General features: G+C 42.1%; 7 protein-coding genes across 11 annotated transcripts; 5 read left to right on the top strand and 2 right to left on the bottom strand.

Moving 5' to 3' along the window:
• Positions 1–117: 117 nt before the first annotated feature.
• Positions 118–8,726, bottom strand: LOC6550508 (katanin p80 WD40 repeat-containing subunit B1). Its single transcript, XM_001977937.3, has 10 exons — positions 8,307–8,726; positions 7,417–7,544; positions 7,144–7,361; positions 3,200–3,541; positions 2,938–3,073; positions 1,338–2,408; positions 1,157–1,284; positions 1,008–1,097; positions 875–949; positions 118–815 (listed from the first exon to the last, which is right to left on the bottom strand). The coding sequence occupies exons 1-10, from the start codon at positions 8,338–8,340 to the stop codon at positions 581–583; spliced, it is 2,457 nt and encodes an 818-aa protein (XP_001977973.1). The 5' UTR covers positions 8,341–8,726; the 3' UTR covers positions 118–580.
• On the top strand, positions 3,857–6,728 carry LOC6550509 (peroxisomal multifunctional enzyme type 2). Its single transcript, XM_001977938.3, has 3 exons — positions 3,857–4,005; positions 4,325–5,110; positions 5,435–6,728. Exons 2-3 carry the CDS (start codon positions 4,402–4,404, stop codon positions 6,520–6,522), a joined length of 1,797 nt encoding a protein of 598 aa, XP_001977974.1. The 5' UTR covers positions 3,857–4,005; positions 4,325–4,401; the 3' UTR covers positions 6,523–6,728.
• A 240-nt stretch (positions 8,727–8,966) lies between the features above and the next one.
• Positions 8,967–10,261, top strand: LOC6550507 (proteasome subunit alpha type-7-1). The gene is made up of 3 exons (XM_001977936.3): positions 8,967–9,212; positions 9,289–9,518; positions 9,580–10,261. The coding sequence occupies exons 1-3, from the start codon at positions 9,111–9,113 to the stop codon at positions 9,995–9,997; spliced, it is 750 nt and encodes a 249-aa protein (XP_001977972.1). The 5' UTR covers positions 8,967–9,110; the 3' UTR covers positions 9,998–10,261.
• A 777-nt stretch (positions 10,262–11,038) lies between these two features.
• LOC6550506 (ethanolamine kinase) lies at positions 11,039–18,393 on the top strand. 3 transcript variants are annotated; one of them, XM_015155230.2, is made up of 5 exons: positions 11,039–11,339; positions 13,775–14,168; positions 16,471–17,036; positions 17,112–17,561; positions 17,784–18,393. In XM_015155230.2, exons 2-5 carry the CDS (start codon positions 13,776–13,778, stop codon positions 17,863–17,865), a joined length of 1,491 nt encoding a protein of 496 aa, XP_015010716.1. In that variant the 5' UTR covers positions 11,039–11,339; position 13,775; the 3' UTR covers positions 17,866–18,393. The 3 variants fall into 3 exon arrangements, with proteins under 3 accessions (XP_015010716.1, XP_001977971.2, XP_026837733.1); XM_001977935.3 differs by having other exon boundaries at positions 11,040–11,271; XM_026981932.1 differs by lacking the exon at positions 11,039–11,339 and adding an exon at positions 11,347–12,758.
• Positions 18,394–18,732: 339 nt separating this feature from the next.
• LOC6550504 (vesicle transport protein GOT1B) lies at positions 18,733–21,319 on the bottom strand. Its single transcript, XM_001977933.3, has 5 exons — positions 21,141–21,319; positions 20,983–21,074; positions 20,725–20,903; positions 19,956–20,037; positions 18,733–18,916 (listed from the first exon to the last, which is right to left on the bottom strand). Exons 1-5 carry the CDS (start codon positions 21,163–21,165, stop codon positions 18,872–18,874), a joined length of 423 nt encoding a protein of 140 aa, XP_001977969.1. The 5' UTR covers positions 21,166–21,319; the 3' UTR covers positions 18,733–18,871.
• LOC6550505 (cytochrome b-c1 complex subunit 7) lies at positions 19,101–19,800 on the top strand. The gene is made up of 3 exons (XM_001977934.3): positions 19,101–19,258; positions 19,373–19,420; positions 19,484–19,800. Exons 1-3 carry the CDS (start codon positions 19,219–19,221, stop codon positions 19,729–19,731), a joined length of 336 nt encoding a protein of 111 aa, XP_001977970.1. The 5' UTR covers positions 19,101–19,218; the 3' UTR covers positions 19,732–19,800.
• A 165-nt stretch (positions 21,320–21,484) lies between the features above and the next one.
• On the top strand, positions 21,485–26,114 carry LOC6550503 (RNA-binding protein cabeza). Of its 3 annotated transcripts, XM_001977932.3 has the most exons (7): positions 21,492–21,708; positions 21,781–21,912; positions 21,978–22,068; positions 23,729–23,763; positions 24,557–24,717; positions 24,800–25,272; positions 25,545–26,114. In XM_001977932.3, exons 1-7 carry the CDS (start codon positions 21,702–21,704, stop codon positions 25,858–25,860), a joined length of 1,215 nt encoding a protein of 404 aa, XP_001977968.2. In that variant the 5' UTR covers positions 21,492–21,701; the 3' UTR covers positions 25,861–26,114. The 3 variants fall into 3 exon arrangements, with proteins under 3 accessions (XP_026837501.1, XP_001977968.2, XP_026837502.1); XM_026981700.1 differs by lacking the exon at positions 21,781–21,912 and having other exon boundaries at positions 21,485–21,708; XM_026981701.1 differs by lacking the exons at positions 23,729–23,763; positions 24,800–25,272; positions 25,545–26,114 and having other exon boundaries at positions 21,501–21,708; positions 24,557–24,686.
• Positions 26,115–26,306: the final 192 nt, after the last annotated feature.

The following is a 26,306-nucleotide window of genomic DNA, read 5'->3' as shown; positions in this document are numbered from 1 at the left end:
ACATATGTATGTACATATGTGCTTTAGATCGCCATGAACTTTTTTAGATTAGTTGTAAACTCTGGAAAAGGTACTTACGTAACGAATATTTGATCGCAAATTGGTAATGGAATCCACTTGTATTTTCTTTTATATATTTTCCAATTTTTAAGACTTAGGTGTAGGTAAATAATTATTATATAAATTAGTTTTCATAACAAATTAATAGTACAAATCATTAAATAAGTAAGGCCCATTTTCCAATCATCATGGTCGGCTGAAATAAGCTTGTGACGAAGGCAACCACACGTAACTTCGCAGTTCGCAAGTTTCAGGTTGACTTCATCGCAACATGATGATGAAAAGCAGGTCCTAGGGTTAATGTTAGAGTTGGATAAACAGCGTTCGGAAGAGCTCGTGTTGGAGCTGCTGTTCCGGAAACGATTGTTTAAAATTCCTTAGTTTGGCAGCTTAGAGCGACAAATGAGGCCACTCCCCACGACACTGGATTTGGTAATCAGGTTTTGGGAAGCTGGTGGTTTTCTTTTGTTGACGATCTTTGTACCGTTCAAGAGCATTAACAGCTGGATATGCGGAGTCCCTAGAAAATAATTATGTTTTGCAATTGTGACAGCGTGGACCCAAAGTGGATGCTCTCGGGCAGGTTCTTGATTTGCAGCAACCAGCGCTGGCACTCGGCGCACTTCCTCTGTCGGTCCTCGCGGGTCACATCGACGCCCAGGCCATTGGCAGCCCAGGAATCGAGGTTCTCCTGAATGGTTGGCAAGAAGTTCGACAGTATAATACGCAGGGTATCACAGGCTCTCGTAAAGTGGCTAGGATTCAGATTGGGTTTACTTTGGCTGCCTTGTCGTTTATTAGTATCCATACTTACAACTTGTGTTGGCTTTGCAACAGTTCGTAAATCTCTGGCAGCACAAACATGCAGAAGTCCAAGTTCCACGAGGACCTGTAATGGTATTTAGCTCCCAATGCTATCGCTTTATTATTTAAAATATACTGCTTACGGTTTCTCCAGTATGGCTCCGAGCAGATCTATGAAAATGGATTTGCCACAACTCTTTGCCTGCCTTAATGCGCCCAGCACATCGTGAGACCTGCATGATTACAAACGCATATATCGATTGATACTTTCCTTAAAAGTAACGTTCAATACCTTGTTGCGTGCCGCAGCAAATCCAGGCTGGACTGGCGATTGCTCAGCTCTTGCAGCACAGCCTCGTGTGATCTCGAGAGCATGTCGAAGTCGTGGTCATCCATTATGATGCGATTGTTGATTGGCTGCTGTTGGAATAATATGTTGAGTAAGTTGAATAATGAAGTGCGCAAACACCCACATGATTTTGCTTTTCCTGAGTTTTAGCCTGGTGCGACGTACGCATATCCAGGGTGGTGCGGGATCGCATCGGTGGCTTGGTGATGATTTCCACGTTGATATTTTTTTGCTGTTGATTGTTCTCCTTGCTAAACTGGCTCTGGGCCGAGCCCATTGGCCGCTTGTTCTTATTGACGACATTCGTGGAGGAGGACTTTTTCAATAGCATGTTGTCGTCCAGCTTGTGCAGTTCCATGGAGCTAACCGAGGAGACCTGGCTGAGCTTGCTGCCACCAAAGATGCCCGTGGACGTCTGCTTTGCGCTGCCCATGTTGCTCGTTGTCCTCTTGTGCAGGGTGGTGGTAGTGGTCTTCTTGATCGACTTGGACGAGGCGTTGATCGTGGAGGTGACGGGCACTGGCTTATAGTTATTGGTAATGTAGTTCAGGTTTTGATTGACCGGAAAGTCCTCGGCCATTTCGTAGTTATCATAGTTGTTGAGTATCGGCGGATTGCTGTCGTTCAGATTAAACTCCAACTGCTGCACATCCGCCTCCTCGTTCTTGTCCAGCGAATATATGTTGTAAATGTCCGGCTTGTGCAGTGAACTCGGTTCGTTCAAGGACATCAGGCGGGTATCGATGGCGCCGTAACTACCACCATAGCTGGCCATATTATCGGGCACTCTGGAGTACTTACCCTGCCTCAGGGAAGATTCGATTGCTCCGCCGTATACGACATGATGCGGCGCCAGGTCCGACGACGATCCTGCCATCGAGGCCAAGTGGACAGGTGGCAACGAGGACATCGGAGACGTTTCCGCCGACTCCAGCACCGCCTCGTTCACAACCTCCAAGCTATAGTTGGGCGAGGACAGTCCACTCTTGTTGTCCTCGTGCTCCTCTTGCACCTGGGCCGGCTTGGCGCCACCCACTGACAGCCTGAACTTCTGGTTGCCACGTGTGAAACTCTTTCGGGTCGTCGAGTTGTGCTTAAAACTGGGCAGAGAGTTTGGCGGCTGATAGAACGGTATCACACGGTCCAGGCTGATGGTGTTGATTGCAACGGTGTCGACCTCATGGCAGCCACAGATCTGCAAAAGGATGTGATTAGATTACTGGAGGATCGATTTCTGGCAAGGCGAAGCGTTTTTTTTCTGTGAATATCAATACCAACCAATATAACTTTTTGATGGACTTTGTAAAAGTAATTTTTGGGTATATTTTCGCATTTTATACATTAAAATTTGCAAAAAATGGAACAAATTTAGAATTTCCAAACTTTAATCAAAATCGATTGGTATTTAACTAACGAGCTCAACGAGGTATGATATTCCTTGTTTTGAACATTATTTCGAATGTTATGATCAAAATACTGAATATTTTTGCTTCAAAAATCAGAAAAACGGCTTTTACCAAAATTTTCTATATTTACTTGGTTTTTTGCACAAATTTGCAAAAAATGGAAAAATTTTAAAATTTCTAAATTTGAATCCAAATCGATTAGGAATTTATTTACAAGCTCAACGCGGTATACGGTATTTGGACTATTATTTATAATGTTCTGACCAAGAAACGGATTAGAAAATCAGGAGAACGAAATTTCGAAGGGTTTCTACTTACCAACTTATTGTTAACCACTTTCATATCGCCCAAGGAGGACCACGTGCTTTTTATGTGGTCTAACTCACGATCTGGTTCCCATCCAATTACCGAAATACCCGAAGAACTGCCGACAAAAAGGCACTCGCCATTGTCACTGAAATAAATGAAATGGAAAATACAGATTGTAAGCATTTATGCACTGTTTGGCATAATTACAAGAATATGCACATTTGTTTTATACATTAATTCACGATGGCGCATTCTAATTTACAGGACTCACCTGAAGGTTATGCACCTGATGGCCTGGCCATAGAAGTGCGTGGTCTGCGAGACGAGCTGCTGGTGTTCCAGATCGTAAATGGACACGGTGCCATCGACGCGACCGGCGGCCAGCAGAAACTCGAACGGATGGAATTGTACACATGTGATGGCCGTAACCGGCGGATCGGCTATGAACTCCATTATCTGTTTGCTCTTCCGTATGTCCCAGATGAGTATGGAACCCTCCAGGCCAGCAGAGGCGATCCAAAGTCCATCCGGGGAGAACTTTACGGAATTCACGTGGGACATGTGACCCCGACACACCTTAATGCAGTTGTTTTCGTTCTGCACGTCCCAAAGTCTGCGAAAATCAGTTGCAATGTTATAAGGAAGGAAACAACATTAAATTAATAAAGCTGCAATGTAAGGTTGCAATCATTTGTTCGCCCAATATGTAATAAATAATTAATATCTTAATGAGCTGTTGTTTCATGCATTTCTATGTTATATAAAGAGACAAATTGAATTGTAAATGCAGAAATTTAAATGAAACTTATAAAATCAGAGAAACGGTTGGAGGCACTGCTACAGCGTAGCGGAGTTCCGAACCGCGGCTAGCGTCTGCGATGCACTTCTTTCCAGTATTTTTAGTACTACTTTACGTGCTCATTAGCGTACACATATTGGAAGTATATTTTAGTGCATTATCGTTGGCTGCGACGATTGAACGATTGCAAAATTATCTGGCCAGCAAATAGTAATGCACTTTGTACCACTGATACTGGGTTAATCTGTGCATATCACACGGTTTAATCTTCGAGAATTGTAAGTGAACCGTGGCTAATGCCATCTGTGGGCTCTTCATTCACACAGTATCTGCGCTGTCGTCACTCCGCAATGTATCTTGTATCTCGGCTTTCGGTGTGTGGTTCTAGCCAGAGCACTTGGCTTTGAACCATGAACCCCTGGACTTGGACCATATCACCAGGGTAACGTTCTTCAGCCGAAGAGCCCAAAGTTACACTCACATATGCGAGGGGAGATAGCATTATCGCTTGAGATTAAGCCGATTGAAAAGTGCTCTCGTTCCATTTTTGATTATTAACCAACTGGTTACTTTCATAGATTCATTTGTATTTTGCAGCCGAGAGCGGTGCCGCAGAGACCGGATTTGTGCAACGAAACCAGAAATTGCGATTGCGATTGCCCAACAGACAGACCATGTCCTCATCCAATGGAAAACTTCGTTATGACGGCCGTGTGGCGGTGGTGACGGGAGCTGGCGCCGGTTTGGGCCGCGAGTACGCACTGCTCTTCGCGGAGCGTGGCGCCAAGGTGGTGGTCAACGACCTGGGTGGCACCCACTCGGGCGAGGGAGCTTCGCAGCGGGCCGCCGACATTGTGGTGGAGGAGATCCGTAAGGCCGGCGGCGAGGCGGTGGCCGACTACAACTCGGTGATCGATGGGGCAAAGGTCATCGAGACGGCCATCAATGCTTTCGGACGCGTTGATATACTGGTCAACAATGCCGGCATTCTGCGTGACAAGAGTCTGATCAAGACCAGCGAACAGGACTGGAATCTGGTGAACGATGTCCATCTGAAGGGCAGCTTTAAGTGCACCCAGGCGGCATTCCCGTACATGAAGAAGCAGAACTATGGCCGCATCATCATGACCTCGTCCAACTCGGGCATCTATGGCAATTTCGGACAGGCCAACTACTCTGCCGCTAAAATGGGTCTCGTCGGATTGGCCAACACGGTGGCCATCGAGGGAGCCCGCAATAACGTTCTCTGCAACGTCATCGTGCCCACAGCAGCCAGTCGTATGACCGAGGGCATCCTGCCCGACATCCTCTTCAACGAGCTGAAGCCCAAGCTGATTGCTCCCGTGGTGGCTTATTTGTGCCACGAGTCCTGCGAGGATAATGGTAAGTGGGATCCGAAGCTATGCGAGAGATGCATTATCTTAGAATTGGGTTCTGGTGGCAACACTTCACTTCACATATATTCGTTATCGTCTATAAATTTGTATCAGCTTAACCCTTTAATAACCACAAAATTATGCAATTTTTGGTCAACCACTCCTAAGGCATCTATAATATGTTCAGTAGTCCAATCCAAATGGTTAGCTTAATCTGCCTGATTAGGGAAATTCATACTGATAGGGTTTACACTTTGCCGGCTATCAGAAATATATTTGTGTATAATGTATAGGGTCTATTAATCGCTTTCTTCTCTTCTCCGATCCACAGGCAGCTATATCGAGAGTGCCGCCGGCTGGGCCACCAAGGTTCACATTGTTCGCGGTCAGGGCGCTGTGCTGCGTCCTTCGCTGGATGACCCCGTGACCATTGAGTACGTCAAGGATGTGTGGTCGAAGGTGACCGATATGTCCAGGGCCAAGCACTTGGGCGCCATCGGAGAAGCCTCCGGCACCCTGCTCGAAGTGCTTGAGAAGCTCAAGGAAGGCGGTGGCGACGCCGTGGAGGATACCTTCGAGTTCGACAGCAATGCGCTGATCACCTATGCCCTGGGCATTGGGGCATCCATCAAGAACGACAAAGACATGCGCTTCCTATACGAAAACGATACCGACTTCGCCGCCATTCCATCATTCTTCGTTATGCCCGGTCTCATGCTGCAAATGTCCACCGACAAGCTGGTCAGCAAGGCTTTGCCCAACAGCCAGGTGGACTTCACCAACATTCTGCACGGCGAACAGTATCTCGAGATCGTCGACGATTTGCCCACCAGTGGCACTTTGCTGACCAGTGGCAAGGTCTTCGATGTTATGGACAAGGGATCCGGCGCCGTGGTCGTCACCAATTGCGACTCTTTTGACGAAAGTGGCCGCCTGTTGGTGCGCAACCAGAGCAGCACTTTCGTTGTTGGCGCTGGCAAATTCGGCGGCAAGAAGGAGCCTATTGCCGGGGTCGTTCCGCTGCAGCCGGCTCCCAATCGCCAGCCAGACGCATTCGTCCAGTACGTCACGAGCGAGGACCAGGCGGCGCTGTACCGCCTGTCCGGCGACAGGAACCCCCTCCATATCGATCCCCAGATGGCCCTGATGGCTGGCTTCAAGACACCCATCCTCCAGGGACTCTGCACAATGGGCTTCTCGGTGCGCGCCGTGCTGGCTCAGTTTGCGGACAACAACCCGGCTCTGTTCAAGGCTGTCAAAGTACGTTTCTCCGGACCCGTGATTCCGGGACAGAGCTTGCGCGTGGACATGTGGAAGCAGGGCACACGCATCAACTTCCGCACCGTGGTCGTGGAGACTGGCAAGGAGGTCATTTCCGGCGCCTACGTCGACCTGAAGAGCTCACAGGCCAAGCTGTAAGCTGATCACTTAGAGACACAGTCTGCCTTAGTCGCGAAGGATCATCATTGACTTTATAATTCGTTTCGCGTCCGTTTACTTTGTACATACATACGTATAACAAATATGCCTGTACATATGCAATTGTTTAAGCACCCATGGTGGTAGAAGTATTTTTTTCTTACACTTTTATAGAACTCCCAATAAAACATCAAGTAACTGACAAAGAAATGTTGTTTTAGACCATGGAGAAAATAGATCTGAAGAGATAAGATAACTAAGACCCCATAAAGAAAATAAACTGAATCTAAACCTCACTATGGGATATTATCTTTCTCAGTCTGTCTGTTTTTGTGCATTGTAGTGAGTCATATCATGTACACATATAGATCAAGTGAGATCTGTCAGGAGAAAAGACTACTGATAGATCTGTGCATTATTCCGATATATATAAATAAATACGGCAACCACCCTAAGATCTTTCGTTTCTCTCTGTAGGATTAAGCACAGCTTAAAGAGGGAAAGAGAATATCGCCATCTCTTTTCAATCTACGAGAGATACACTTTCAGTCTGCAGTTAATAAGGAAACTAGAGGTTGACTCATGGGTGACTCGCATTATTTATATCGAGTCTTGGCTCACCTGACGGTGGTATCATTGCTTCCGGACACCACATATTCTCCGGATGGGTTAAAGTCCAGAGTGCGAACACTCTTCATGTGGCCATTTAACGTGGAGTAGATTTTCTGTGAATTCAGATCCCATCTTCGGATTATACCGATGTCGTCGGCGGAGTAGACAAAGTTATCCTTATAAGCAAAACGAACGCAATCGATGGAGCGATTGTGACCCGTCAGAGACTGGAAAGGTAAGGGTCACAGATTAATACGTAGGAAGTAGTCAGGTTAAACTCACCATAAAACACTCATTCTGGCCAATTGCCCAAAGGTTCACATTGCGATCCTCTCCTCCGGTGACCAGCACTCGTCCAGTTTCGCCAAGATCAAGGCTCGTGACCCTGCTATCGTGTGCCTTTATATCGTCTGCAAGGAATGAGAATTGGTTAGTGTTTTTTGCCAAGTTTTCATGATATGATTCATATGATATGATACTTCAGAATATTTCCAAATCGAAAGAAAAACGCACGTTCTTTTATATATAACAAAATTTAATCTAAATGTAAGTAAATATAATTTAAAGATGATTGTTTTTACAACATTTATACAGAAAACTGTGTCAGTATATTCTAAATACATTATACGTTATCCACATTTATAAATGACACAGATTAAAAGTAATTTGAAAAACAAACAAAATTGATAAGACCAATCTGAGTACATTCATATGTATGTATGTACTTACATATGTATGTAAATATGTATCGAACGTTTCTGAACTGTTACAGTTCTTAAGATTGAATATGTTAAGTTTTGTTTTTATGTTCATTTTGAAGAGTTATAAAAAATAGAAATATTATGGAGTATGGAGAAGCCGTAAAAAGCCTTTAATTGATATTGATATAGCGTTGTAAAGCGATATTATATTACTTTAAAACGAACCAGTCGCCTGCAGCTGCACTTTATGTATATATTTACATACAAAGATATGTGCATATAAGGATTTTCCGATTGGATTTAGCGTTGTTTATAGAAAAGCGTGGTAATGTTTTAATAGTTGCAGAAGTTGCATGCAACACTAGAATTTATGATAGTATTCCAACACGCACACACATGCACACGCAGTCTTATTTGTACGTGCGTGTGTGGGAATATACAACGGTACTTTCGAACATTCGGTTTACTTACAGATCTTCGATATCAGTTTTCTGGGCAGCGCCATAATCAATCAAATTGTTGTTATATAAATACGCTGGCAGCTGCTAAATTCGCCCCGAATGCCAGGTTTTTGAATAATTATTATCTTTTTGTAGCAGGTGTGAGCCAAAGTCTGTGATCAGCTGTCTGGCCTCCCGTCTTTTTTAGTCAAAATTCCACTTATTTACGAAACGAACAACAAAACGCACTGAAACAAAATAACACGGTGTGTAAAACCTTTACGAGCCGATATCACCGCGATCGCATTGTTTGAAAACATATAGTCTAACTGTTTAATCGGGCGATTCTGATTGACGAAAACAAATGCACATCACATTGTAATTACAGCGACGACGAGGGCTACAGCAAACTATCGATGAACACCGATTGCTAGGGCCGGGAGAGCGAGTGCATTTTGTGCATTCAACGTGATATTTGTTGGCTACAATTATTAAATCACAATTTAACTATATTTGGCATATAAGAGAACAATAATAACTTATAATATAAAAACAACTTAGTTTAGTAGGATAACAGGCAAAGTTATACCTATTTTCCTACACCCTTGTTAACAAGTAGCAAGATTGAAATGTAAACTTCTAAATTGTTACCAAACGATAGTCACGACATGTCTTTCACCATGAATCGGTATTATTTTGGTCATTTTTATAATGCCCCGCGCGGTCACACTGCGGCATTTCCTCAAAAAAGCATCATCATTGCCTGGCGAATTCGAGAAGGGAAACTTATAGTTTATACATTGCAAGTACCATAGCTATTAAATAAACCAACAAGATGTCCTCACGCTACGATCGAGCTGTAACCATATTCTCGCCCGACGGTCACCTCCTGCAGGTGGAGTACGCCCAGGAGGCCGTCCGCAAGGGATCCACAGCGGTAAGTACAATGCAGTCGTAGTCGCAGTGCCGCGAAACCGAAACAAACATGGACTTTTTCACTCTTTGGCTCGCAGGTCGGAGTTCGCGGCGCCAACTGCGTGGTTCTTGGCGTGGAGAAGAAGTCGGTGGCCAAACTGCAGGAGGATCGGACGGTGCGCAAGATTTGTATGCTCGACCACCACGTTGTGATGGCCTTTGCCGGTCTCACGGCCGACGCTCGCATCCTGATAAATCGTGCCCAGGTGGAGTGCCAGAGCCATCGACTCAATGTCGAGGATCCCGTAACCCTAGAGTACATAACCAGGTGAGAAGAAATAGTTGCGCGCTAAATTGGTTTTTATATGGTTTTTCGCCTTTGATTTTAGATATATTGCCCAGCTGAAGCAAAAATACACGCAGAGCAATGGCCGCCGTCCCTTCGGTATATCCTGCCTTATTGGCGGCTTTGATGCCGATGGCTCTGCGCATCTGTTCCAGACCGAACCGTCGGGCATTTTCTACGAGTATAAGGCTAACGCCACCGGGCGGTCGGCGAAGGTTGTGCGAGAGTTCTTCGAGAAGGCCTACCGCGAGGAGGATGTGGCCACCGAGCACGGAGCAGTCAAACTGGCCATCCGTGCCCTGCTCGAGGTGGCGCAGTCGGGCCAAAACAATCTGGAGCTGGCCATCATGGAGAACGGCAAGCCACTGAAAATGCTGGACACCAAAGTCATCGCTGATTACGTTAAAATCATCGAGAAGGAGAAGGAGGAGGAGCTCGAGAAGAAGAAACAGAAGAAGTAACATCCAGCAGCTGGGATACTTCTTCGATGGAAGGCCTTGGTATTGAATTGTTTTCCAAATGTATCCGGCGACACCATACGGTATCGCCGCCCACATTGTGTCTGCTCATTGTTGCAGACCTGATATGACTTGGAAAACGCTTCAAATTTGATTCGGTGAACCGAATTCAAACTTTTTTTAATTAACACTTTCTATTCTTCGGAACCCTGTATAACGGTATGAAACTATTTGATTTGTATAAAATACATGCGTCATTATACCTAATACGGAGCTCCTGTTGGGTATTTGAACTTTGTCCTTGCATCTGGGGCTAAAGATTGTTCAGGAAAGGCTTGTGGGCAAGTTAAAAGTTATAGTGTTAAGAAACCATGAAAAGATTCAAATTTTCTGCAAAACAAATGCAGTGTACTAGTATGATTTTGCTGGGCTTGAGTAATATTTTGCAGTCTTGTTTTCGAAACATCATACATTTAACAAGTTTATTAATTGACAAGTATAAATTTATGCAGGTGGGGTATATAAAAGTAGAAAAACATGGTACTGAATTTGCTTAAGAAACATGTAAAACAAAAAAAATTAACCCTTTGGACTCAATTACAACTTAAAAAAGTGGCGGGCTCTAGTGAATGGCTTTTGAAAAACGCAATGACAGTCTGGCAACGCCATATGAACCAGACTTTAGGCAATTTTGTGAGAAAACCTATATAAAAAGAATGTTTATATAGAACGCCCTGAAATATTTTGCAAGGTTGACAAACTAAGGAAATTTGTGATAAAAGCAATCCAATAAAGTGCCGGTCCGATAGTCTGGCAGCACTGTTCTTGCCGAAAAGTTGTCTGCAAAGGGGAAATTCTGTGCTTTCCCATCAAAAATGAACTAGTCGGCTACTTCAGAGTCCCCAGTAAATCTATTCATAATTGGAAAACGCTTAAAACGCGATAATTTCATGAAAAGCTTTTTGCCGGCCAGTGCAGTGTGACCAGTTGCGGGCTAATCGCAAAACCCCTCATTCGCGCGCCACTTTACCGAGGCGTTTTGGTATTCCCGGCGAACGAAGCGACCGGTTGACGGATCCGATTGTTCCATCGATAGTTCGGCAGCTATATATTCCAAGTCGGAACCGAATCGTTTACATCGCCCGCTGTTCGTTCCCCAATCAAATTTGTGTGTTGTGTGCGCCAATTTCAGCGGGGGCCAAAATCAATAATCTGGTTGTGTGATTTTCGCGGCTTTTTTTTTGTGTTTTCTTTTAAAAAACAATCAATACCCGAAGGTAACGTGTGTAGACAACTAACAATTCACCTCAGTGTGCGTTCGCATTCGTTGACGCTTGACATATTGGTACACATTTTATTATTATTTTACCTTGTTTGTCGTTTTCAAAACTGAAATTGCATGCGAAACACGAATCAAATCAAATCGAATCACTATCTGAATTCAGAACCACCGAATCGGAATCGAAATCGGTATGGGAATCCTTTAAATCAACCAACAAATATCGCACCGGGTTCAGAAAAAGGATGCTCCGTTTGTGGGAGGGGTCGTCGTGATGAGGGGTCGTGAGCGGGGGGTTCTTAACCCAGAACGCGCTTAAGACCCCTTTGCACGACCTAAATTCCGATTGGAATCTCCGCTTTTGAGACTCAAAAGAGGTCTATAAAGTAATCGGAAAAGTATATTATAGTGTATATTGGCTTATTTATATTTTAGTCTCATAAATAACACTTTAGTTTACAGAATTCGAAAAGTATTAAGGGATATAAAGGTCCTAACGGAAACTTTGCCCGTGCAGATGGGCCCTAATCCCACCTACTATGCACACACATGCAGTTGTACCCTTGTATGTACATATATGCATTGCCACTGTATGCGTAAACTATTGGCCTGGCTAAAAAACCAAAATAAAGATGAAAGAATAAAGAAAGTGCGAAACAGAAAACATGTTAATATTAAAGCAAATGTCGCGTGCTAACGTACCCCCGCCCACCTGTCTTGTTGCGCCCAGGTTTTTCACCTGATTTCCGATCTTACATACGTTTGCATGTACATAATGTACACTTGCATTGCTCAACACATGATTTGCATGGAGGATGTACACATTTATGTACATTCACATATTCACAAGATTAGCATTTTACGCCCTAATTATTTGTGCGCGAGTGTTGGTGCATTCCTTGGCTCCAGGAGCGGAGTCAGGGGGGTCATTTCGGGGTTTCACCCCCAAAGACTTCCGATTGTAAACAAATTAGGTATAATTGAATTCCGATTCCAAAATGTCTTTGACCAAATAAATAACTTGGCCACCCCTTCGTTTCGCCCCTGTATTTTAAGACATTGGCTTAGCACTGCGATCTTATTAACTTATTTCGACCCCCTTTCCTTATCCCATGCATATATTTGTATGTTGTCTCGTTACCTTCTCCGATTTATAGTCATCGCCTTACGCACCTTCGTGTATTTTGAGTACACACGGCTACGTGTACTTTCCGCCCGGCTGTGCCGAATTCGAATACATTTACAGCGCGGGGTAGAATAATAGTACATCTAGCGTAAATAGTTGCTCGCGGTGTCAGTATTACCACCTTGATTCTATCGTAATACATCGAGATGTTTTCTTAAGGCCTATACCATCGTAGTTCTTTATCACAAATGGACACAACATTTACTTTTAAATCAGCTTTTCCTGATATAGTTGAAAATGAAGACAAGATGATGGATCTAGTCAGTAGATAATGTCAACGATAAGGTCAAAAAAGAATGGTAATCAAAAACCGTCTATCATACATATGTACATACATACATCATACACTTGCATGGATTTGTAATTAGAACTGCATTATGTATTATTATTAACTATTAACAAGTTATTAGTTTGCCAAACGCATCTTTCATTGCATAATGATTAAAGTGTATCTATATTGCGAATAATGGTGTTTAATGAGGGCATGTTTATCAATTACTGGAATTAGGAACTTCCTGTATCAAGCCAAAACCAGTTAACGAATTGACTATCACAATTTCGAGGTTTATTTTCCGTAACAATTTTTTTATGGAATATATCTATATATTATTTGCTTGTCAAATTAGCGGACATTTTCTCGTATAATTGTTAATTGCACATTTGGCGCTCTAAAAGTGTGATCATTATGTAGATTATTTTTTGCTTAAGAGATAAGGTTTTTGCTTAACTTTGGTATAATCTTCTATATCGTATATACAATTGTGATAAGATTTTCTTTGCATATTTGGAATAAAAATATTTGTAATCATTTTTAAAATTATCCATATCATGATTTAAGAAATAGTCATCTAATCCCCAAAAGCTTTTGTTTATAAACCTTAAAATGGTAATCAGACCATTCGGTTGTTTATTGAGATTAATTTTAATGTTAGCTTTACAAATTTGATTCCACCCAAAAGAATGCAAGTTTCACTTGAATGAAGTGGAGGTATTTGCGGTATTTCCCACATGATACGCAGATCCTACTAACTGGGTGCGGTCTTCTCCATCCAAAACTCTGGTTTCGGTGCGCATGAGTGAGAGGACATGGGCGTAGTATATTATATCGACTTACTGGTCGAGGGTTTTGTGGCTCATTTGACTGTCGGTCTTTGGGGGATATTCTGCTGGTTTGGTTGGGTTCTCGGTTGGTTTTGCATTCGGATGATTAGCTTTTAACTAACGCTACCTACTCATTTTACATGCTGTTGTTATTGTCGTTCTATGTGTATGACCCGACCTGACACTTTCGTATTTCACATATATAATACAATAGAATGGGCACAGAAACCAAGAGCAACAGTTACACAGGACAGATTTCAACAAGTGGCGGCAACCCCAAAGTGATGAAAGATTCTTTATCCTTAGTTCGTCAGACGGTCAACCAGCAAACGCTATCGCAATCGAACCAGGTCCAGAACCAATTGAATTCACATTCGAATTCCAATTCGTATCCAAAGCCAAGCGAGAGCGAAAACAAAAACGAAAACGAAAACGAGGACGAACATAATACGCGTGATATTCGAGCCAAACAGGAGGATAAATCCAGAAAAGAGGCGATTGTACCCTTTGTCCCCATATTTGTTGAGGAGGCCGACGTGATTCAAGGGGCCAAGGAACTGTTGAAGGTTATTCGACCGACCTGGGACCTCAGCCACGTCGAGTTTAAGGTAACGTAAACCTCATCAACCTTCAAAATAACCTTACCCCCAACAATATCATAATCCCAAACAAATCAAATCACATTCAATGCAAAACACTATACAATGCAAAAACGAAACCATCAATGTCATATTCTCTACATTCTCCATTAGATCAGGGTAGTTCGCAGATCGAAGATCGTTATCCGGACCAAAATACGATGGTGATGACGACGCTGTATGTTTCCTTATCATTTATTACGATCACTAACTGGTGTGCGGAACGTGGGATATATACAAATATATAGATATATAGTCGTATTAGTTGCTAACATTGTTTGAAACAGGGTTATTGCACAACCACCAAACTCCCATTAGTAATTATATAATATATATACAGAACAACGTACTCGCTGCCGCCTTGATAATTGTAAATAGTCGTTGTTATATCAATGGGGGGAGACCCATAGGATTGTTATTCGAAATTAACATTATTTATTACGCTGGTGTTGGTGTGTTAGGACAGCGAGAGCTTCTGAGTCTCCAAGTGAACTACTGAGACTTCAGAACTCGAGTCGCAGTAGAAACCAGTTTGCTAATCTCGCCCTCGACTCCGGGGAAAAATAATAAGTTTTCCCTACAAAACGGAGCCGGGTAGAAGGTGTGAGCCCAGAAATAGGCCTTCGTGCCAATTAGTCGCTGGTACTAATGAAATCGCACGTTCCCTACAATACTACAATACTTTATAAGCTGTCATAGAAGGTGTCGAAAACAGGTGCATTGACTCGAGTGTTTTTACAGATAACCATTACCGTCCGTCCCTCCGTCAGTCCGTAATGTACGGATGATCCAAAAAACCGATAGCCGTGCAGTACGAAAACAAGTACTAGTTAGTTTTTCAGTCGTTTTTTAGGGGCTTGATTTTATTTGCCCCGATTTGATTATGGTACGCAGTCGAGTTAGAGGAGTATGATGTACAAATGCCTGAGGCTGCTTTAATCACTCCGGTTTCGAAATGGGGCATTCTTGCCTTATCGGAACCCACTTGTACTACTTGACCTCGCTATCTGTATACGCCGTACCATAAGCATGACGTCTAATTGGTGTACACAGCTTGTCCGTAACTTACTTATCAGCTTTATGGCAGTAATTCCAGTCGGATTGCCAAGTGCTGAGACTAGCCAAATCGCTGGTGGGCTATAAAACGTGGTTCATCCGTTGATCAGTGACTAGTGCATAGTACATGGTACATAGTCTAAATCATGTCATGCCCGTTTTCAAGCTATAGATACTTTAGTAGCCGCTTTTTGTCGAGTGAAAAGTATTCAAGTAGGGGAAGCATCCTTGTGGAGTCGCAAAGCTTTGGCGCCAGTCAGGCGATTTCCATATCGTCATTAATATATACAATAAAAACTACATTATAAATACTTGGTCACAAGAGGAAAACTGCGTTGATTCATGGACTATGGCGTCATAGGCACAGTGTCTCAGCAGTAAACAAAACGTTTGAGTTCCACTTAAGTCCCGCGTGTATTTATGCCTCACAACTGTCAAATGTATATATAAAATTATTGACACTTTAATAGCTACTAGACCTGTAAAGCTTATTGACAACGTATGTAATTAATGTCCATATACTACGTGGAAAGTTTACAATATCGCAGCGATCTGAAACACACGTGTTTATACAGTACTACTTTAATCTTAAGTGCATTAAGCACTGAGTAAACGAAAATAAGAGAAAAATATTGATTACTTGTTCAATAAACTTTTCCAAAAAATGACTAAAACCAATAGTGTTCTTAAATGGAAGTGATTGAAATGAACTAATTACTATTTCCTTCGCCTACACATTGTGGGCTTCTCCCTTTGAATATAATGAATTTAAATTGTTTAGCATTCCATTATCTTATCTGTTTCTGTGTTTTCACTATAAAAAGCACCATATGTGTATATTTCAAGACGAAGGTGGTCTTTCTCTAGCGCTTAGCACGCAAATAGCTGGTGTCACAAAGTTTATCACCCATGTGCTCCTCCCTTCTATATACGTACATAAGAAGCATGTGGAGTCGATAAGGAAGGTGCCTTAAGCCCTTTCCTGAAGCTCTTGAGCTGCGGCTTAAGGAGCGAATTCCCGAAACCGTTCCATTCAATGCTACTAATGAACACTTCCATGTAGCAATTGGTATTAGGTGATGCAATAACTTCACGTACATAATTAAAGCACACAAATCACGTAGCTTCCACTGACTAGTAATTAATTCTAACCCATTCACTTGATCCAGATGCGTATGTACACGATTTAATAGTGTTGTTCTGTTGCTTATTTTAGAGTTTTACCGATGGCATCACAAACAAACTGGTCGGATGTTTTCATAAGGAGATCTCCAAATTGAGCGATGAGAACGGCGGATCGTATCTACCTATCAAGACCCAGGGTCTGTCGCCGGTTCAGTCCGAGGATCCAGTCATCATCGAGAAGGACGATGATGAGTACACAGACGATCGGGCAGTGGACGACGGCTCACCTGTACAGTACTCCGATAACGTAGTGCTGGTCAGGATATACGGAAACAAAACGGACCTACTGATAGATCGCAAGGCGGAGACGCAAAACTTTCTTCTACTGCATAGGTATGGGCTAGCGCCATCGCTGTATGCCACGTTCAAGAACGGTCTCGTCTACGAATACGTACCTGGAACCACCCTGAATACGGACAGTGTGCTCTGTCCAGAGATTTGGCCCTTGGTCGCCCGTCGCATGGCCGAGATGCATCGCAAGGTGAGAAAGCACGGGGATAGTTCGGCGACCAAGCCGATGCCGATGATTTGGAAGAAGACGCAGAGCTTTCTTGATTTAGTACCTGAACGTTTTAGTGATGCTGAAAAACACAAAAGGTATGACATTTGATCCTTCGACTCTTTATTCATTCGCTCATTGTTTCATTGCCCGGCTTACCACTGTGATTGCAGAGTGAAAGAAACGTTTCTACCTATCGGCCGCCTGCGCGAGGAGTTCAACAAGCTGTATGAATACCTCGAGGCTCTGGACAGTCCGATTGTCTTCTCCCACAACGACCTTCTGCTGGGAAATGTGATCTACACGCAGAGCCTGAATACGGTGAACTTCATCGACTACGAGTATGCCGATTACAATTTCCAGGCCTTCGACATTGGCAACCACTTTGCGGAGATGTGCGGCGTGGATGAGGTCGACTACTCCCGCTACCCGAAGCGCGAGTTCCAGCTCCAGTGGCTGAGGGTCTATCTTGAGGAGTACCTTCAGCGCAGCCACATTCAGAACGACGAAGTCGAACTGCTCTATGTCCAGGTTAATCAGTTTGCGCTGGCATCGCATATCTTTTGGACGGTGTGGTCCCTGTTGCAAGCCGAGCATTCCACTATCGATTTCGACTACGTAGGGTGCGTATTGCATATTATATATACTATAACTTGAAATTGGGAATGCAATATATTGTAAATATATATACTTTATACATATGTATATACAATATATGTATCAGCTTTATTATGGACCATTCTTATGGACTTATTATAGTGCACCCTGCATTTCCTGTTCTCCCCCAATTAACACCTTTACCAACCGATACTAATAATACCAGCAATTTCTTTCGTCCCATATAGCTATGCATTTCTTCGCTATAATGAGTACTTGGCTCGAAAGGTGGAGTTTTTGTCATTGACTGCAGCTAAGAACAATAAGTGATTTCGCTCTCCCGGCCACTCAGCGCATTGGGAGCTACTGAATTATGTGCCCAGTGATATATGTAAAAACTAAGGCTGGAACGGGTCTCAATGTTATACATATGTATATATATAACGTGTGTTCAGAAATCAGAAACAAAACCGAAACAAACTTAAATTAGTGTCGTGTTCGTGCCAGCCTTAGTGTATGTACAGTGCTCACTCGAAACAGTGGACTATTAAGAACCAAGGGTGTGCACTGAATCGAATTTGTTCACTATAACGAATCACAGAAATATAAAATTTAACATATTTTTAAAAACACCATGTTTTCGAAAACACAACATTTGATTTTTTTTTACTAAGTTAAAAGAAAGTTTCTAAAGTTTTATAAAATAATCGTTCACTTTTACTAAAAGTTCACATATTCGAGTGTTCACTCTTAAGGGAGGGCACTGTATATATAAAGAATTTGTATATGTTCTTTAATTTGTATAAATTGATATTTTGTAGTCATAATAAAGCGAAGGTATGTACTTTAAAATAAAAACACTATCAATCATTTTAATGAAGGGTTTAGCAATGGCGGGAGCTTATCGCAAAAAAATTCGGGAAATAATATTAAAATGAGAAGTAGGGATTTCCGCTTCGTGAAGCGCTCCGCTAATTATCAACATTTCTGTCTTTTTTGTAATCAAACTTTAAGTTTTGGCTTATTTTCGATATATTGAGGTCCGTCATTTTACAAGTTAAGTACAAGTTGTGTCTTTAAATCATTTTTATCATTAATTTAATCAAGGATATTTGTTAAAATAAATAGTAAAGCCCAAATTAAAAATATTTCCAGACAGTTTCCCATAATAAATTACATGAAAAGAAAGCCATAATATTTCGGTTTGATAACTACAAGTATTTTGTTTATGAAGGCGGATTTTTACATGGACTTAAATGGGTTTACAAGAATTTAAATTGATTTTATTTACTTTATACAAAAAGTCTTTGCAAAATGGTCAACTTTGGAGATGTAATTATACTGTAGTTCGGTTGCCGTCTCCTCCAAGTTTTTGAACAATCTGCATAAATACAAGAGGTAAAGCGTTAAAAGACATTTTGGTTTAATCTGCAAGTAAATATAGTTCAAATTTAAAAAAAAAATTGTTTTTTTTAACGCATTTCTTTAATGCGATATATCGATAACGCACGGCAATGTGTCTGTAGTACATTTCGAAAATCGATTTCTGCAAACACAACCATAGTGCACGTTGATCGATACTGGGTGCGATAACTATCGCGAAACCCATCTCCAACGTTCTCATACCTAAAATAAAAAGGCTGGAGGAATATCTCATTCCCGACTTCTAATTTTACGTAAACCATGTCGAGCTATATTGCCAGAAAGGGACCCGCAGTTTTCTGTAAGTATTATGAGCGGGTAACAATCGGACACACGTTGAATGCCAGAAATCCGTTACGCAGTACCCCGGAATATTATGATTACGTAAATATGTAATGCGAATTTTTCCCCACAGCAAATCTGGGCAGATGGGCCTACAATCTCTCCGGATTCAACCAATACGGTAGGACTGCTATATAACCTAGTGATTTCTAACAGCTGAGCTTGGTGTTACCGATTTCTGCAGGTCTGCATCGGGATGATTGTCTGTATGAGAACGAGGATGTCAAGGAGGCCGTGCGCCGATTGCCCAGGAAGCTGTACGATGAGCGCAACTACCGCATCATGAGGGCCCTCCATCTGTCCATGACCAAGACCATCCTGCCCAAGGAGCAGTGGACCAAGTACGAGGAGGACGTCAAGTATCTGGAACCCTACCTTAATGAGGTCGTGAAGGAGCGCGAAGAGCGTGAGGACTGGGAAAAGATCCACTAAACGCGCCACTAAATCCCTCTACTTTGGACTTGTAAATGTTGAAATACATAGCTTAGAGAAATACCAAAATTGGCTATGAAATCCAGTCTGCGTGGTCGTTTGGGAATGTGGACCCTTCCGTTTATTCAATGGGCTTTCGCGTCAATGCGAGATGAGCTCGTTAAATGATCATGGGCTATTTGCTATGTTATATTTTTGTTATGTGAGGCTCCATGCTACCTTACCTTTTGCATAAATGGTAAATTTAACAGCGATCCTAAAACAGGCACTCGGCCCAGGAAATTAATGGCCACGGGGAAGAAACCGCTGAAAAAAAAAGACATTTAGAAGAAGTGTCAAGGGTTTCGCCATAAATATGGGCTGAAAAGTAAAATACAACTCTTTGAAAGAAGTGACTTCCACTTGTATTGCCATCTTTTACGTTTTGAAGTTAAGTATTTATAATATTCACTGAATATTTGCCCTACTTTGAATAGATTTCCTTTGATTATTAAGATATATCAGAAGCTGATCTTTCATTAAATAACATTCATTAGAATGGTATTTAAACGGTAGTTGTTCCTCATGGGGCGTAGTTTATTTAAAATCTTGGCATGAAAAAAGTAAAAAGAGAGAGAGAGAGATATACATATGTACAAAGGAAACATATATATAGAAAAAACGGTAGAAACAGCGAATAATTTCAATCAAAGACATCATTTCTGCTTTATATCGGTCTGAGCTTATTCTCTAAGGAAATTTGAAGAATTGAACTTGGTATTTTCTGTTTCCTATGAAAAGCGTAGAGTAGAAATATGACTTGCAGTTTTTCAATTAAAATATTACATTTCTCTAACGTAGTTGCTAGAATTGCTACGATTGCTAAGCCCTGACTCTAGAATGGAAATATTAACAGTGGGAAAGAGAGTAGACCATGTGGAATATGTAACCGGTTAGCCCCGCTTAAATTACTTCAGACAAATCGAATTGAGACTTGGCCAGAGTGCTACGAACCTGAACAGTGCGAAAAATCCATAGGATTCAATAATCATGCCGATGATGGGGAATCCCAGTAGGACGATGACGATTCCCCCGAAGAAGGCTGTTGTGCCTTTGACTTTGTGCCGTTGGAAGAAAAAGCGCAGGGTGCGCTCCACGCCAATGACACAGCCGAGGCCCGATATGAATAGAATCTGCGGGAAAGAGGCGATGGCTATTATTATAGAGCTCGAAGGGTGTGCTATATAGGGTATAGGTGCATGAGGAACGTACATTGCCGATGGCGAGCAGGCCTTTATCGAACAGCAGCAGCATGCCGAGAAACAGAAAAGAAATGCCAAAACCAGCCAAGCCGATGCCAATTTCTGCGGGAGGATTCCAATAAGCGATTTAGTTGTGCTGATGGCTTTAACATATCAATGGCTACTTACTCTGCAGATCTGTTATTTCGATCATTTTCTGTTTGGCTCTGTGTTAGTGTGATTTCAGAAAAATTAAATCCACGTAAACACCAATTTAATTTCAAAGCACGAACAGCTGATTGACACTTTCATTCAAAGTTAAGTGCTAACGAATGTAAACAATGTTTGCAGGGCTGCAAGCGTTTCAGTGTTGTAAAGCGATCAAAGGGTCGATCAAATATTAAATAACTACTGCATTCAGTCAATTTGAATCCAAATTATATTAATCTAATATATTAAATTAAATTTTTTTTTAACTAACACCGTTTCCCTAAAATAAGATATATTGCATATTTATGTTCCATCCCACACATTCCGAAGCATCGATACCTCTTTCGATAGGCGCTACGATACACGCATATACTAGCTTACGTCGACGCACATCTCTAAATATTTTTCACACGCCATTTTACAATAAAATTTGTAACGATCTGACGCTTTATTCCATTCAAGCAGTTTGTGCGCAGCAAGTTATTGAAACTCCTGCAAATATATTAGTTGAAAAGAGACTGCACACACCGTTTATTGGTCATGGAGCGTAAGTAGAGTTTTAAACGCGCACAAGTCGCACCGTGAATACACTGAAAACACTGAAATATGTGCACTCTAGGTGGCGGTTATGGTGGTGGTGCCGGACAGGGTTATAATAATTTCGCTGTCCCCCCACCAAACTACCAACAAATGCCAAATAAAACGGGTAACTACAACGAACCACCTCCAAACTACGGCAAACAAGGCGGTGGTAAGGCGTGCATGTGAACTCCATGTTGCGAATCACACACCAATATCAACACATTTATGTTTAAGGTTATGATTCCGGTTCCGGTCATCGTGGTTCTGGTGGCAGCGGCGGCGGTGGCGGCGGCTCATGGAACGACAGAGGAGGCAATTCCTACGGGTATGTTATCCACTTTTAGTATTTCGGTACCGATCAGTTATAGCGAGGCTATTTAGATCATGGGTAGTAGACTTCTACGGAGGTTTTTTTTAAGAGTTATAAGAGAAGTGTACGCATATATAAACATTTATCAATCGATCCAGCCAAACCGATGGAAAAAAATAACGAGCCCATACTTAAAACACAAAGCGTATTGTATAGATGTTATAGAAATGCAAGCGATGCACAGTGATGCATCAAAGTGTGAAACGGCTCAAAGCAGTTCCTGCAAAATGGCTGGTTCGGACTGGTTGAAAACGAAGAAAACATTAAATTGGAAAAAACGGTAGCCACCAATTTGGCTATTTATTATTTACCCGCATGACTGTTTTTCATGTACGTTTTTATTTTCATCGAAAATCTGTCTAAAAATATTTGAAACTGGTATTCAAAATGGTTTTGACGATTCAAATGAGTTGAATGGTAAAAAATTATGGCCTGGGGAAGCAAATAAATAATACTGGTGGTTCGACAGCCGTTGAAATCGGAATAATAATGGTCGCCTAATGAAATCTATGATGAATTCCTTGATATTTGCATAGAGAATCGCGCACATTTTATTATTATCGTTTTACATACATATATCATGCATTTCTGCGTAAATACGATGCAATACAAGCATCAGCATGTGTGAAAAAGAACATTAAAAAAAATGTGTGTGTTCATAACAGTATGGTAAAGAAAACAAGATCAAACATGACACAGGTGTAATCGAAGATACAAATACCGAAGATATAAACCTTTAAGAAACTATCATATTACCTAATATCAAGCAATCAAATAATAACAAGAAACAAAGAAAATCATTAAAAAAAATATTAAATGCAGAGTTCGGAGGAATTGGTATGGTTCAGAGACCCTAATGATCTTAAGGTATTTACGTATACTAAAATAATTAAACAATTTAAATTATGACATATTAAGGTTAGTATTCCTATATAAATAAGAAATCAATGACTGCGCATCTAGGATAGACCTCTAACAAACTAAATGTAAGATAGTTTTAATCAATTTATTTAGATATATTTTTAATTGTATTTACAGTCTCAGTTATTAATGTTTTTTATTTTTTAGCACATACTAAACCTTAATATAGGTCCCGCCTTGTTTTAAGATAAATTATTAACTTTTAAGCTGATTTATAGTAGATAAACCAAAATAACAGGTAGTGTTTTGTGTTTGATAACGATGGTATCTGGATGTAAGATACTTACAACCTAAGTGTATTAAAATGGGTCGAACGTCTTTTGTCCCTCTCATTTCTGTGAATTTGGCATACAAAGTCTTTTCCGGTAGTAGACTACTGCAAACGTTAAGATTATATGTTTAAGAGTAATACGTATGAAAGCATTACGTTGTCCTCCTTGGCAGTTTGATCAGTGATTGCCGCCGCACTTGGTTCTAATTATTAAGATAAGATGGAAAGCAACAAAATGGACATTCGCTGTTTAAACGTCGTCGTCACTGACCGAACTGCGCCGGGTGCTCTATAGATGGTATTAGATGCCATCAGGTCATACAAGCAATATGTATTGTAAAGGGATCCTAGGCGTATACCTCACCATACTGCATTAAAACCAAAATCAAAGCATTAAATAAGTTATTCAATATCCTCTTTTAGAAATGGAGGCGCCAGCAAGGACAGCTACAACAAAGGTAAAAATAATGCAAATAATTGCAAACATATCGAGTAATGTATACCAATATTTTTCTACATATTGAACTTGAATCTAAAATCGAAAAAGTAAAAATTGAATATGCATTAAAAACAAACACGGTCCTTTCCTGACGGCATTCTTTGTGGGGCCCATTGGCCCATTTGCCCATTTGAAACTCCGTCGAAAAGCCCACGCGTCGTGGCCTTTAAAGTGTATTTAGCGTAATTTTCCAACTCGTTGATCTCTGTTTGATCAATAATGGTTAACGACCGACTCGGTCTGCTAGGGGTAATTTAATGTTTAATTTCTGTAAAGTGTTGTATACATGTCAAAGCGTTGTCACGAATCAAATCAAGGGTTACTGTAAGGTGCATTATTGGTCGGGCTAACTCCTGGCAATTTGGGGTCACCTGTTTGTGTTTTCGTGTACCAGTCAGTATGGCTTTGGAAGCTCAAAAGCCGACCGAGACCCGTTTAAAGTGTTCCCATGTCTCTCCCGGAGTCGTCCACCCACTGAAGGTTTTCGAAATACACCTCAAAATTCTGGTTTCTCATATAAGTATCCTGGTTAAAATGTCACGAAACAGCCAAGTATAGGAGTATCGGTACCAAATGCGGGCGTGTACTGTGGCCCTCACCTTCGTTGTATTTTTGGTGGTTGAAGTGAGGGGCGAAATTCCAAAAAAAGAAAGAAGAAAATAGAACAAATAATAATAAAGTAAAGTAGCAGTTCCATTCTAAGCTATACCCTGTCTTGCCAGCTCGTCCTAATATCCCATTCGCTTTTGTAGGACCCGGAGGATACTCGGGCGGCGGCGGTGGAGGAGGAGGCGGTGGCTCCGGTGGCGGCGACATGATCACCCAAGAGGACACCATCTTTGTCTCTGGCATGGATCCCTCTACCACCGAGCAGGATATTGAGACTCACTTTGGAGCAATTGGAATCATCAAGGCAAGTAAACATGATGCATGATGTGTATGTCGAAACGTTTTAACCTTTGTATCTTTGTATCCCATTGCATCTGATTTAACAGAAAGACAAGCGTACTATGAAGCCCAAGATTTGGCTGTACAAGAACAAGGAGACCGGCGCCTCCAAGGGGGAGGCCACTGTCACCTACGACGACACCAATGCTGCACAGTCCGCCATTGAATGGTTCGATGGGCGCGACTTTAACGGCAATGCTATCAAGGTGTCGCTGGCCCAGCGCCAGAACAACTGGAACAAGGGCGGCGGTGGTCGCGGAGGATTTGGTGGACGTCGTGGTGGTGGTGGTGGCGGCGGAGGAGGAGGTGGCGGCGGTGGTGGCGGCGGCGGCGGTGGTGGAGGCCGCTTTGACCGAGGAGGCGGCGGTGGCGGTAATGGAGGTGGCGGTGGACGCTTCGACCGCGGAGGAGGCGGTGGAGGTGGTGGCGGCGGCGGTGGCAACGTGCAACCTCGTGATGGCGACTGGAAATGCAACAGCTGTAATAACACCAACTTCGCCTGGCGCAACGAATGCAATAGGTGAGCAGAGTTTTGATATAAGAAATATACTTCTGGACTGACCATCATATCATAGTTCCTAAAGAACCAAACATGCCTTAATCTATCATTGAACCCAAACAAATAGACGCAACGCTACTAGTGATTCAGATACAAGCAATTTTTTCGTGATAAGGCACATAATTTCCACACGTCTTTATCTGAAAGAATTTTAGAACTAATTTTGGTTTGGGGAATCACAAATTGAACAATCTTTGGTATGCTACGATAGTGATAATCACTCTCATTTGCAGATGCAAGACTCCCAAGGGCGACGACGAGGGCTCGAGCGGAGGTGGCGGCGGCGGCTACGGCGGCGGTGGCGGCGGCGGAGGCGGAGGCTATGACCGCGGAAATGATCGCGGATCCGGCGGCGGTGGATATCACAACAGAGATCGCGGCGGCAACTCGCAGGGAGGCGGTGGCGGTGGCGGTGGCGGCTACTCGCGATTCAATGACAATGGCGGAGGACGTGGTGGCCGAGGAGGAGGCGGTGGTGGCGGCGGCAACCGCCGCGATGGTGGTGGACCCATGAGGAACGATGGGGGCATGCGTTCCAGACCATATTAGGCGCATGGCAGCTGATGGCGGCACCTATTTTTTTCACTTTTACGTATTAATTGTAGCGAGTACCCCTTTAAATGTACTTCTTAATTTACCAGTCAGAGCCAATTATAAATTATAATTGCCAGCACACATCTTCATTTTAACCGATTTCTAGCCAACACGGTTAATGCTCGTTTTGACTGAATTATATTATATAATTATGTAATCTAATTTAACAATTGTAACTGTAACATGGTACATACGAATAAATATATATATATATATATACATATATATATATATGTATATAGCTTATATATATGTATATATGTATATATAAAAAATCAGAAACTGCTGTGAATTTTTAAACTGGCATTTAAGATAGTAATTTAGCTTAGCTGGTTAAGAAAATTCCAAAGAATTCCATAAGTTCGCCTCGCCGAAATATTCGTATTCGTTGAAAACAAATG

This window comes from Drosophila erecta, unplaced genomic scaffold (assembly GCF_003286155.1).
Source record: "Drosophila erecta strain 14021-0224.00,06,07 unplaced genomic scaffold, DereRS2 tig00000126-arrow-pilon, whole genome shotgun sequence".
NCBI lineage: Eukaryota > Metazoa > Arthropoda > Insecta > Diptera > Drosophilidae > Drosophila > Drosophila erecta.
Note: the sequence above shows the minus strand (reverse complement) of the source record. Positions and strands in the feature narration are given on the sequence as shown.

Coding starts and splice junctions, on each gene's coding strand:
- LOC6550503 (XM_001977932.3), top strand. Junction 21,913..21,977: donor CTACGGCAAACAAGGCGGTG/GTAAGGCGTGCA, acceptor TTTATGTTTAAG/GTTATGATTCCGGTTCCGGT. Junction 23,764..24,556: donor CAAGGACAGCTACAACAAAG/GTAAAAATAATG, acceptor TCGCTTTTGTAG/GACCCGGAGGATACTCGGGC.
- LOC6550509 (XM_001977938.3), top strand. CDS start 4,402: ATGTCCTCATCCAATGGAAAACTTCGTTATGACGGCCGTGTGGCGGTG. Junction 5,111..5,434: donor CGAGTCCTGCGAGGATAATG/GTAAGTGGGATC, acceptor TCCGATCCACAG/GCAGCTATATCGAGAGTGCC.
- LOC6550506 (XM_015155230.2), top strand. CDS start 13,776: ATGGGCACAGAAACCAAGAGCAACAGTTACACAGGACAGATTTCAACA. Junction 17,037..17,111: donor GATGCTGAAAAACACAAAAG/GTATGACATTTG, acceptor CTGTGATTGCAG/AGTGAAAGAAACGTTTCTAC. Junction 17,562..17,783: donor ATCGATTTCGACTACGTAGG/GTGCGTATTGCA, acceptor CGTCCCATATAG/CTATGCATTTCTTCGCTATA.
- LOC6550508 (XM_001977937.3), bottom strand. CDS start 8,340: ATGGCGCTGCCCAGAAAACTGATATCGAAGATCT. Junction 2,409..2,937: donor AAGTGGTTAACAATAAGTTG/GTAAGTAGAAAC, acceptor ATCCTTTTGCAG/ATCTGTGGCTGCCATGAGGT. Junction 1,098..1,156: donor TTGCTGCGGCACGCAACAAG/GTATTGAACGTT, acceptor GTAATCATGCAG/GTCTCACGATGTGCTGGGCG.
- LOC6550504 (XM_001977933.3), bottom strand. CDS start 21,165: ATGATCGAAATAACAGATCTGCAGA. Junction 21,075..21,140: donor CGAAATAACAGATCTGCAGA/GTAAGTAGCCAT, acceptor ATCCTCCCGCAG/AAATTGGCATCGGCTTGGCT. Junction 20,904..20,982: donor GCCTGCTCGCCATCGGCAAT/GTACGTTCCTCA, acceptor TCTTTCCCGCAG/ATTCTATTCATATCGGGCCT.
- LOC6550505 (XM_001977934.3), top strand. CDS start 19,219: ATGTCGAGCTATATTGCCAGAAAGGGACCCGCAGTTTTCT. Junction 19,259..19,372: donor AAAGGGACCCGCAGTTTTCT/GTAAGTATTATG, acceptor TTTTCCCCACAG/CAAATCTGGGCAGATGGGCC. Junction 19,421..19,483: donor CTCCGGATTCAACCAATACG/GTAGGACTGCTA, acceptor CGATTTCTGCAG/GTCTGCATCGGGATGATTGT.
- LOC6550507 (XM_001977936.3), top strand. CDS start 9,111: ATGTCCTCACGCTACGATCGAGCTGTAACCATATTCTCGCCCGACGGT. Junction 9,213..9,288: donor TCCGCAAGGGATCCACAGCG/GTAAGTACAATG, acceptor TTTGGCTCGCAG/GTCGGAGTTCGCGGCGCCAA. Junction 9,519..9,579: donor ACCCTAGAGTACATAACCAG/GTGAGAAGAAAT, acceptor CTTTGATTTTAG/ATATATTGCCCAGCTGAAGC.